Source organism: Pleuronectes platessa, chromosome 9 (assembly GCF_947347685.1).
Source record: "Pleuronectes platessa chromosome 9, fPlePla1.1, whole genome shotgun sequence".
NCBI lineage: Eukaryota > Metazoa > Chordata > Actinopteri > Pleuronectiformes > Pleuronectidae > Pleuronectes > Pleuronectes platessa.
Window position 1 is genome coordinate 20,091,073 of NC_070634.1, and position 12,526 is coordinate 20,103,598.

The 12,526-nt window shown below is 41.0% G+C and overlaps 1 protein-coding gene across 3 annotated transcripts in view; it reads right to left on the bottom strand.

Annotated features, from left to right (window-relative positions):
* The window catches only part of kdm4b (lysine (K)-specific demethylase 4B), a 40,498-nt gene extending 28,359 nt beyond the window's left edge, over positions 1-12,139 (bottom strand). The window contains exons 1-6 of one of the 3 annotated variants that reach the window (XM_053430769.1): positions 12,002-12,105; positions 11,035-11,085; positions 8,722-9,138; positions 7,487-7,662; positions 6,582-6,696; positions 5,893-6,086 (exon numbers count right to left, since the gene is read on the bottom strand). In XM_053430769.1, coding sequence (XP_053286744.1) covers positions 5,893-6,086; positions 6,582-6,696; positions 7,487-7,662; positions 8,722-9,111 — 875 coding nt within the window. In that variant the 5' untranslated portion in view covers positions 9,112-9,138; positions 11,035-11,085; positions 12,002-12,105. Of the gene's footprint in view, positions 1-5,892; positions 6,087-6,581; positions 6,697-7,486; positions 7,663-8,721; positions 9,139-11,034; positions 11,086-12,001 lie in introns of all 3 variants that reach the window. The other 2 variants (XM_053430767.1, XM_053430768.1) reach the window with 2 other exon arrangements.
* Between the last annotated feature and the right edge of the window lie 387 nt (positions 12,140-12,526).

Consider the following 12,526-nt stretch of genomic DNA (forward strand, 5'->3'; position numbering starts at 1 on the left):
AGTATGAAAACACAAAACGCTGCCTTACATAACAGCCTTAAAACAAGTAATAAATTGCAGGGACGGAGGAGGAGAAACAGGAGGTTTGGTGGGAAAGATAAAAATGACTGGTGAAGGGCAGGACCAAGAGAAATGTCTGTTTGGGGAGTGCTGGCTTATTTTACAGCCCTCAGCACTTAACGTTTTAAGAAATGAAATCACCCGAGCTCCACACCTCACCACCCCTCCCTGCCCAACCTTCCCTTTTAGCATGCCATGCACACATCATGCCCACCAATCACTGCTTTGGTCAATGTTTGCAGGGTGCGGAGGGAGGAATGAATGAATTGTCTTTGTGTTTTTCCACTCGGATGAATTACTGTGCAAATAAAGAAGCCCTGTGTTGCTCTGAAAGTGGAGACAATATTAACATAACCAGGAAGTCAACATGTCTGTGCTGTTAATACAATAGACGGGAATTGTAAAGTCTGTATCATTACACCAAACATCAGATGCTGCATTTAGACAGCAGCATTATTTGTTAAACAGCATGAAGCGATGGAGCCAGCAACTCTCAGCTCTCATCCCTTTGAGACGTTATTACAATGCTTTTTATTACCACAATTATTTCCTCTGGGTTGCTGAAGACTCCAGAGACCCTAGGCAATGAACTATGGGTGAAAGAAAAAGTCTACTACACTTCTGCTTCCTTACTCGAGCCCCACAACCACATGAATGTTTGACAACAAGAAAAAGGGAAAACAGAAGGAGAGCGTTGGAAAGTAAGAACGATTGAGTGATGGTGAGAGGCTACGACACGTAGGGAGAGAGAGAAAAAAAGAACAAACAGGAGCATGAGACACAGAGAAAAGGAGGGAGAGAGATAACAAATAATAAACACAGAGAAAATAAAAGAGGAAGATGATTTCAGACAAGGGGGCCCAGCCATGGTGCCACACTGCCACCTTTAGATGAAACCTGAGAACTTCAGAGAGGTGCAGCATCCCTGGGTGTTGTATTATTACAGCCTGGATTTACACAATTAACCACCATCAGAAGCTCTTTACCCAAGTGATTGATGCAATTCAGGAGCACGCAAGTGACAAGGAACATGTGTATTTAAATACACATTGTTGCTGTTAATTACCCTCTCTGCCACTGCTGTAGTTTTGAGCATTTTTTAATTTGTGCGTTCTGCACTTGAAGATAACGGGTAATGACTGAGACAATTGAATCAGGTAATGAGTTGCAATTTGTCCTGTGGCTCTAAGGCGAATGTCAACAAAAGAAAAATGTCAGATGAGGGTTCATTTTATTGGTCAAGAGTTATGAGACGTGACCTTGAGTTTTTCATTGCATTAACTCAAGCTGTGTCTGCTTCTTCTCGGGAGTTCCAATAAGTGCAGATAGAGCCCAGACTCATCGCAGGCATCACTAAGCCTTGTTTACTTTCTTATACTGTGCATTTGTAATAGGGCCGTGTATTGGAAGAGTATGGAGGTACGCATCATGATACTGGAGGTTTAACCTTGTATATTATGATATTGCGATACCAAAGCAAGGCAATATTATGCAATTTCTTTTAATTTCAATGAAGGAAAAGTTGGCATAATATAAAACATATATACCCCCGTATGTATATAATAGGATTTGTCCAGTGGTTGAAGATAGATGCAAACCTGCACCCTCATGGTCGGGGCACAACACACAGAATCACCAAGCATATAGAATATTTCATAACCCACTACTTTGTCATCCCTTCTCATAGGCCAACAGCTGCACCGTGCATATTGTTCTGCATCCTGTTGATAAAGGTTTTAAATGATTCAGCTGTTGTTTTATCCAACACTTGCCAAGTTTTGCTGCATCCTATAATGTGTGTTGTGAGGAATAGATTGCATTAGTAGTGTGTTCCACTTCAATGGCTAAATATACATTTAAAAACTTGACGTCAGGTCAGAAGTTTTGCTGGGACGAAGCAACACACTAGTCGTTAAGTTGAAGTGTTTGTGTTCAGCCAGTCTATAACCGTGCGCTGAAGTTAAAACTGATGGAGCTCTTCTCATCTTTTTTTCACACAAGACAGCAATTAAGTACATTTCCCAAAATGCTCAAGATTTCCCGAGTTGTTTTTGTCCACCGGGAGCCTCGCATTTCAGAGCTTTCTGTGTAAATGTGCACAAGTTTCAGAGCAGCCGGCTCCACAGAACATCCCTCAGACAATCCCTTTCATCCCAGCATCAAACTAAACAAATCAGCCGATCAGCGTGTCTTCTCCTGTTCCCCCCCTCCTGAGGCACCGGTTTCCATGGCAGCAACACGTCTGTCACTCTGGCAGCAGAGAGAAACAGACCAAACAAAGCAGTAAATGAAGATGGCCTGAAATGTTCCCCCTCTCTGAGGAAAAGTATGATTTGTCAGCGGCGAGACAGTTTTCCTAGCAGCTGGAAATCAGACTTCTTTATGAGCGACACTGTGCATGTTTGTCACATTCACAGAGACGTTGTGTGTTTGTGCATTCTTCTTTTTCAGGCTTTTACTGTTCAAGGTCATTTCTATCAAGAGCTGTTCCTATTGTGGCAGTAAAAAAGTTTCTCCCGCCCAGTATATCTAAGTTAAAATCAAGTGGGTCACAACTAATTTTACAAATACAAGTTTAATTTAAAATACCAGGTGTGCATGTCCCTGAGATCACAGATGGAGGGAGTTTTATAATACTTTGTAGACCAGACAGCGTACTGGGATTATTTGCTCTAGGAGAAGCTAAGATATTGTAAGCAACAGAAATGTTTGGTTGAATGTTTTTATCGAGAAAGTGAGCAAATAATACCAACTACTTCCTCCATTTCTCTTTTGCATCCATCACTGGATCCAAAACTCTAAATATCTTATTTATGTTTGTATCCCTCAACATGACACGCGAAGACGTGACAGAAAATGCAACTTGTGCATCTTCATCGCAAAGTCAACTCTATCACTCGCTTACAATCTGGGATGTAGCTCTGTACCGTGACTGGTCCAGCCACAGAAAACTGTCAAACGAGAATGAGTCAAAACCGCTGGAGTACAGAGGAAGCTGAGGCCTGGAGGATTCATTAAAAATTCCTCCATTCCCTGAAGTTGCAGCTGGGCTACGCTTCCAAAAATCCCTTTAAATTCTCTTTCGTCAGCCTTTGCCCACCTTCCCCTCACATGTTCTGAGGCGAATCTTTCATCTGACAGCCGATCGACTGCTGTGTGTGTTGGGGCAGAGGGTTGATTGACAGGATTTCAGCAATAAAAATAAAGAGAATGATGGAAGGATAAAGACACTGACTGACTGCTGTGGCTGAGATCATTTACACATCCTTGCGTGTGTGTGTGTGTGTGTGTGTGTGTGTGTGCCAGTAATTATCCCACCACACACAAATATAAAAGTAAAATGATTCAATTTCAGAAGAATAAAGATGAGATGCTTGGTGTGCACTGAGACAGAGAGGGAGAACAAAACCAGGTGACTAAAGGAAGAGAATCTGACAAAAACAAGGAAAAGATGTTTAAAAATGGAAATGAAGTATGTTCATCAAACCATCTGGGATTTAATTAGTCTGAGCTGACAGAGACGACAGTCGGGGCAAACTAAATGGAAGTAAAAAGGGAAGCAGGAAAGAGGCAGAGAAGTTAAGATGCAAGACCATAGATTATTCTCAATATGGGTAAAAGAGTTCCTGCATTAATGCACAGACAGGGCTCATCCTTAACATACTGTGCAATGATAAAGAATATATGTTTTGCCACATCATATATTATATCCATGGATAACAGTATTTGATATTCTGTCATTAAGTCACTCTGCTCAGGCCGATAGGTGTGGGCTACAGCGACGCAGGAGAAAAGGGGAGAGCAAAGCCGCCCCATGGAAAAGAAGCGAGAGTGACATTGACATCAAAAGATGACAAGCTTGAAGTTAGTTGGCCCAGTCAAAACAATATATTAATATGTCAGGTTACTGTGAAGACTGGGGTTAAGGTCAATAGAAAGGGCTCTTGATCACAAAAGTAAATCAAGTTGCTATCAAATATTGAAAGTCATTTACATTTAAAACTGATTAGAACCTAAATTCTTCGCGACAACAATTCACTACATATGTTCAATTAGGGAGATAGAATATAGGGTTGGTTCTTTTTTTTCATTTATAAAAATGGATGCAGCAGAACCAGAGAAAGATAGATATTTGTTTTAATTCCACACGTTCTTCTTCCTTATCAAACCTACATGACCCACAGCAGACCTCAGCCATCAGCTCAGGGAGGAACTTTTGTCTCAAATGGAGCCTGAAGCTTCTGGCCTCAAGCAGAGATTTAAAAATATTACTGCAGAGGTCTGGTAAACTCTCTTCTTTCTGACTTAATACACACAGATTAAATTTTATTTTTTAACTTTTATTAAGGTAGCATTAGTATTTCTCCACAGATCCTCAAAGCCAATGGCAGACCTTTAAATATGCTTGCATCTAGAATCTTACTAATGTTGGTTGCATGTTTTTAATCATTGATTCAAACCATTCAAATAAGGTGTGTTGTTGAAGTTGGCACCATCCAAGTCATGGTGTCATCAACTTGTTTGCCCTTTAAGCACTACATCTGTTAAACATCTGACCAGAGCGGGGGTTCAACAACAACTATGGCTCAAGAGAGTAAACAACACATGTTTTCTATAAACATGGTACAACCGACACTGCTCGGCCTGTATAACCAGACTGAGATTCAAAGTTCGATGGATGTTTATCGACACACATCGAGATTCTGTACGTTGACACGTCAGTTAATTGTAATGATACAGAGACACTCTCCATGAGGAGTGAAAACGAGACAAGTAGATGGTTTTTTAATGAGATCACATCACAGGAACTGTTATATCCCTCACAAAGACAGACACACGAAGAGGAAAGGGGGGAAACAGGGAAGCGAGGCATACCGTGACAAAAACGAAGACAGATGAGAGAACAAACAAAAAATGGAAGTTTAGGAACACACACACACACACGTAAAAGGAGTTGGCTCTGCTTCTTTCCTGCAGTGTCAGGGATCAAAAGAATATTGAGGGGAAATTGTGAAAGCACAAGAACACGTATGCAAGCACAGGAGGAAAAAACATCCACAGACAATAGGAAAAGAGACAAGTATTTTTTCTTTGAGTACCAGGGCCCTCCAGTGGTGAGTGACAGAAACACAAAAGGAAATGTAAGAGTGATGCATCGAAGCGAAAGTGAGCGAAATAACAGCTCAAATCAATACAACTATGTATATACAACCTCTACTGTGGACCAGCTGCTAAATGGTTTCAGCAAAGTTTGCAGAAAACCAAAATTTTAATCTGAGAAGAGATTACAATGATCTGAGGAGAAAACAAGAGGAAAGCATTTGCAAAACTAGAGGATGAACAGAACCGATTTCTAGAATTATTCATGAAATGTTGGTTCTAGTTCTAAAAAAGGTCAAAATACAGCTGTAACACAAACTGATTTCAAGCTCGATCAAATATCTCCAAAGCTTATTTGCCAAGTAATGACCCTTCAGAGGGTGAAAATACCAGCCAGCAGCCCTTGTATACCAAGCAAAACACAACATCTCAATGAGACACAACTGACGTCAACAGCAAAAACCAAATCACTTGATAAAGCAAGTATATAAAAGTATGTTGTTTCCAAAACACAAGCATCAAACAGGAAGTTGTGTTTATTTGTCAATGTTTGTATGTTCACTACCTAATTAAACAACTACAGCCGACCATGTTGGTAAATATCTGTTAGCTATATTTACACTCTGCACCTGGGCAGCAAGTAGACATAAAAGCCTATTTAAAATCTTAAAATGGCATGTGACAGAGGTGAGGTTGGACAGGAAGTTTCAAGAAAATAAAAATGTGACTCACCAGGACTTGGACTGTCCGAAGTGCAGGTAGTTGATGCTGTAGAGGTCCATGTCCTCAGTGTGCCATGCAAATGTGGTCTTCCACATGCCAAAATACAGATACGGTGTATTGACTCCCTCAATAACGATGCCGCACTCCTGCTCCACCATGTCCAGCAATGTGTTGAGGTGGCCAATGTTCCACTCTCGGATGTCCTTGACAAAAAGAGGCATTTTTATGAGCAGAATGAAGGAATAAGTCGGATTCAGAAAGACTATCAATTCTTTACCACAAGGTGGTGCTGTAGTAGAACAAAAAATGATAACGTCTCATTCAATGAGCGAGGTAATAAAGTAACAGCATGTGGTGCAGAAAGCAGAAACATTAAGCCACTATATTCAGGGAAAAATATTTGAATTATCAATGATCCATAAATCAATGTATCTAAAATATACATAGTGGACACAATAATCATGGTACATTTTGGATTAAGTTATCGAATGATATTAATAAATAGATAATTCAGACAAATTAAGATGAAATAGTATATAGTCATAAAAAAAAAAAAAAAAGAGTTTAAAAATGTATGTAGTAAATCATTTTTTGTAATATCAATTAGGTATGACAAATGACCTTGTTCAAGATAATAAAAATGAGATGGGCTGGTAAATCCTCCTTTACCGATGAGTCCTAACACACAGGTGCCTCACCTCATCATAGATGGAGCCGCTGACATCTGCACCGTAAATGGGCGACACAAATGTCAAGTTTTTCCAGTATTTCCTCTCTAGGTCGTCAAAGTCTTTGTGGCGAGGTGTGCAGTACCTAAAAACAGAACAGGACCAGATGTGCTGTCAGCGAGCAGAGAGCAGGCCTTTCAGCTACACCCTCATCTTGGCAGGCATCCATCATTGTAAGATCAGCAATGTGTCGGTTTCAATTAGCATTTGAGTTACTTCACAGGAAACTGGACCAATACAAAATGCTCACAACAGGGTATATTTTACAATGACTGATTCATGCCGACATGATCAGTTACTGCAGCAGAGAAAGTACTAATTTTGAAACTTTTATTAGAGATTCATGTTTTTTCAAATACTTTTAACTTTTTTCCAGCAGAAATTATAAATAAATACCCAACTGCAGTCTTCCACATTGTTATCTAGACTGTGGTGGCCGCGAGGAGTTGTACAGCAAAAGTGTCACAATCTTTTTTTACACTTCTCATAGCAGCGTCAAGTATATCTAACTCAGAGTTTTGTGTCCTTGAACCATTTTAGAGCTGTGTGCAGAGCTCTTTACCCAGCTGTCGTGCTCCCTCTCTCATACATGTTTACCGTTTTACATGAATCAGAAAAGAAGCAATAACATCTTCAAACAGGGATTTGTTCAACTAGCTGTTTTCAAATGCTGATATATCTCAATTACAACTGGAACAGAAAAAGTTGAATAAGAGGTTGTATCAGCACTTAATATAATATATCAAATTTGACGATCCAAGCGAAAACTTAGCAGCGTCTCATCAGTTTGAGTTCCTTCTCCACAAGCGATGTCTAGGACCATAGAAGAACTACCACATGTATAAATGAGAGCCCTGGACTGGGCAGTAACTTACTTCTTGCTGTTGGCCAGCTTGCGGTACTCTCCCACGGTCATAGACTTCTTCTGGATGTTGTATTGGGTGAACAGACCCGACTGACCAGTCACCACCTGCATGATGGGAGCTGGAATCACCATGTCCTCGATGCTGTCGTAGGATCTCCGCGGCTTCCAGCCCTCTGGGGGAATCACCTATTGAAAATGAGGAAACGGTTCGTATTACAGGCAGTGAGCCAACTTTCAAACTGAAAGGATTGAAGTGACCTCCAAACTCAAAAATAAATGTTTTACATTCAATAAGATTATAATCAACCACCAATGTTTTGTTGAGACTTCATTTTGGCATGTACAACTGTCTAATTCACCAATTAATTATATAATATTTCTCTGTAGATGTTAAACAATTATTACTCAGATAATCAAATAGTATTCACCTACTATCTATTATATATTTGACTGAACATCAATTTATGACAATGCTGTGAATTTTTTTTACATTTGCTGATTTCTGCTTTTAAAATGTCAATAAATTGTCTTGTTTTTAATCATTACGCGGGCAGTGCCTCTTAAAAACAGGCTTGTTATCCCATTAATGGCTGTATATTTTATTCTATCATCTAATCATCATCAACTAATCTCCAGGTCACTGGTAGATGAATAACAATATTGGACGATGCATGTTTTACATTAATATAAAAGAAGCGTTGCATAAACTACTCTCACCTGTTCATAATGGTTAATATCCTTAATGGGTGTTGATAAAAATGGGACAATACAGCAGTGCCTTGCTGTCGCTGGATCTTAAACAAAGCCCTCCAAGATGCTTTCACTTGATGTGACTATATGCCTCACTGGTGTGCTACTGTGAAACTACCAATGTGATAATCTTGTTATCATGTTAATGAGGTCAGTAACATGGAGTCGCCGCCTCAACTGGAACCAAATGTTTAATGGTTTCTCTTTCTTGAGAACTGTTCATTCAAAATATCTGTGAAGGTTCTCACTCATCCAGGTCATAGTATCACCAGGAGTCATACAAGTGCACATAGAGAACTGGACTTGCTTGTATTGCTTAAATACATTTCAGCTTTCACCCAAGAGGCTTCTCCAGTTCTGACTGACGAGTGGGGGTTTCAGGTATTAAACCTCTATGGGCCACTTATGCTGAGAGTCGTTATGTCAAACATTTAGGTTAATGGTGATGCGAAAGTGGGTATAATATACTATAGAGTATGCGTCTGTTTTCCTCACCTTTGCCAGGCCGGCACGGTGAGCTCCTTGGCTCTCCATGTACACAACGTATTTGGCGAAGTCTTTGAACTCCTCCATGGTGGGCCGGAAGGTCATGATCTTGCAGCCGGGGTTCTTGGCACTGACTGGTGGCAGTGGTAGCAGCAGAGGGGCTGGGGGCAGCTCCGAGTCAGAAACAAGTCCTTGGGCCATCTCTGGGTCTGCAGGCTGAGCTGAGCTATGATCTGGAGCCGCATCGGGAACTGAAGACACTTCTGTGGGAGGGTTCTCAGCTATGGCTGGCACCTGGGTGGGAATCTGGTCTTGGGTTGCACTGGAGCTGAGAACAGGGGGTGAGGTCGGGTCTGGGGATGAGGCAGGCACCGTGTCCATTGGCATGTCGGTAGCCATTTGGTCGTGGAAGTGCAGCAGGTAAACCTAGAGTGGAGAGCGTGGGAAACTGGGTCATATTCAGTTTTCAGCTCCTTTCAGAAAAGTTTAGGAATCTACAATTCAATATGAGAATTATCGAGTGCTTCTTTAAATGAAATTGAAACATGACTACAAGTTATAGGTGGCATCTTCACTATGGTTAGGGTGGTTAAAAATAGTAAAAATGACAATGATATTCTCTAAGAAACTCATGGGACTCTAATTACATCTTTATTTAATCAGACAGTATGCTTTGAGATTTAAATCTCTTCTACAAGATAGACCTGAGAATAGGAAACATTTACCATAAGTAAATACAGAAAGGTCCACGAGTAACTAAATAAAAGCAACACAAAGTCACCAACAGGCTCAGAGCTGACCTCTATCCAAATGATAACAGGAACTAAAAAGGTTGTCTCACTCACAACTACCCTTTCCCTAAACTAAAAACTAATATAGATATGATCATTGTGCTGTTTAGACCCAAAATAGGGTGGGTTGTTAAGGGTCTTGACTAATAAAGTAGTTTAACTCAGGTACTTGCTTTGTAGGTAGCCGTGAGAATTTAGCTACGGTAACTTCTGTTGTTGATTCAAGTTTAGTGTCTGGTGATGTGTTTCACCAACAGTTTGTCCTGTTAAACTCCCCTTGGGTTAGGATCAGATTGGGTTCAGTTTCAGATAAGGGGAAACACATTCTGACAGTGAAACAGCCTCTGACCCATCACCCGCACCACTGCTTGGTACTACTGGTAACTAAAGTTTGTATTGTGAATGACAGTTGGAGAAAAACTGCAGCACCCTTGAGGCTTCTGTTTGAACAACAGCAATGTTAAACAGTAATGTTAACTCAGTCCTGTTAGAACAACAACCTCTTCAGCACAATGTGGGAGTGCCAACATATATGAACTATAGGAACTTCAGAACTGAGAGAATTAGCTAATCAATCTATTAGCTGATAAAAAGTAAATGAATTATTAATTTATGTAACGTTTTCAAGCAAAACTACAACTTGTGTCTTGTTCCAGCTTATACACTCTAGGGTTGTTCTGTTTTATTAATTGTACAGTAGATGTCATATTTTGCAATAGGAAATTGCAACAGTTTGAACAAAATAATTAGGAAATCTACATTCGCCAATCCAAAAGCCTAATACTGTATATCCATGACAACTATCTTCTCAACTACTATCTCACCTGTAACGTTTCAAAATTGTCTTAAAAAAAAAAAAAGAGGTTGACATTGAAAAGTAGTTTGTAGCACACAATCTCCTGACAATAGATGTTCTGGTTGAAGATAAACTGGGAACTTGTATGGTTTTTATCTTGCCGTGGTGATTTGGGTGAAACTTTACCAGCAGGAGAGCTCTAGTGCTCTGGCCAAAGCTAGACACTGCTAGCATTCACTGTTGCCAAATTGCATTTGTTAACAGTCAGTGTCAGCTATATTCACCTTGTGTTGGTATTTGACACTGGATTTGTTTAAGTATCATTGTATTGTTCTTATGTGCACAATTGATTCGATTATTGAAGGTTTCATTTTTTATTATTAAAAGAAACATTTCTATATTCTTTACATCTAGAACTTATTGAAATTACCTCACTTTGTGGGTCAAGACTTCTTTGAGACATTTAGCAGATTTTAACACTACTGCAATAATACTGATAACCACGATCATTTTAGTCAAGTCACTATAATCATTATTACACTTTCCCATCATTTAATATCTAAATAGGCATACTGATAATATATTTATGTACAAGGAACGATTAACCTAGTTTACATCTGCATTTGTGATGCAAGACTTGCACGTGGTTTTCATCATGTCAAGGGCTGCGTATTAAAACACTTTATCTCATCCATAAATGTGAATTTATGCCGTTGCCTGTTCATTGTCACACACCTTTTATGGCACGAGCAGTGTCACCACATGGCTGTTTATTTTAGGTTCCTGCTGCAAAGTAAATGGTTTTCATTCAACCAGTCATTTGCATCAAACACAATTTGCCTGTGGAGCAGGTTGTGTGAGCAGGAGATGGGGGGGGGGGGGGGGGGGGGGGGGGTCAGTGGCGATGCTGCATATAAGCCAAATAGACTTTGTAAATAAACCCCACCGTTACAAAACACTGAGAAAGAAGTCTCAAACAACCCATATATTACTAGTTTACACATCCATAGCTATCATTGATGCTACAAATAAGATTGGATGTTATCTCACTAGACTCAATTACAAGCAGGGACCATCTTTCCAATGGGGTCTGACCTAATCAGTGAACTGAGGGGCCAACTGACGGGCCACATGACCCCCCAGCTGTCTAACCACAACAGAAAGGGGCCTACACTGACCCTTTAACTCCACCTGGGCCTCAAACTCGGGTTAATACTGCTGCAACCTGCCCTCCCAGATAAAGACTGGGTCATGAATACTCGAGCCGTGCAGTAGTTGACCTGCAGCTCTTATCTGGTTAAGTGAAAGTAAAAGGACGCTGTCACAGGCTGATGCTGCTGCTGTTGAGGGCGACGATAGCTCTGCACAAGTAACATCACCTGTTAGCATTTCACCCAAAACGACAAGGGGCCGCAGCGGAGGGCACTGGAAAATGAGCCGAGAGCCAAACTCATGCAAACGTCCATGTCTGTCCTACGAGGTCAGGTGCGCGCACACAAATACGGAAGCGGCTTTTCCCAGCGTTCAAACAGCGATGAGGTATCAGGCTAACACTTGCTAGCATGTCACTAGCTGTCTCCATATCTGCAGTAGAAAAAAAACAAAAACACCGCGACGATACACACACACACACACACTCGGGTAGGAAGGAGAGCACGGTCCCTGAGGTCTAGTAAAATAAACCCCCTGTGGGGAACCTTACCTCCTGCAGTCCACCAGCAGCGTCGTCTCCCCGCTGAGCTCAGTCCAATTTGTTTCGATATGTAAGAATTCCCTGGATCGGTTTTCTTCTAGCATTAGCTAGCTGAGCCTACGACGGGGGTCACGCCCACACAATAAACTACGTCTGGTGATTGGTGGAACGACGCGGATCCTGTGGTTCTTTGGTAAGAAAGCCGGTGATGGGATTGGCTCGTTCGGTGACAGGCACACGAGTAAACCAATGGCAAGCTACGGTGATAATTGGGCATGTACTCCATGCTCGTGCCTGCGTCCTGTGCACGCCACGCACGTACACACTGCCGGGTTTGGTGAAGGCTGCTGGGCTCCGTCAGCCATGAGACAAATAGAACACCCTCAATGCGAGTTAACGAGATGTATTAATGTTCTCAAGATCCCTGTGCGAGTTTAAGAGTTTCTACAACCTCAGAACACCCTGAAATAATGTGCAGGGTTGCCCAGTTCTTATTGGTGCTTTTAAAGGGAGAGTTCACCAAGAAATTAAAAT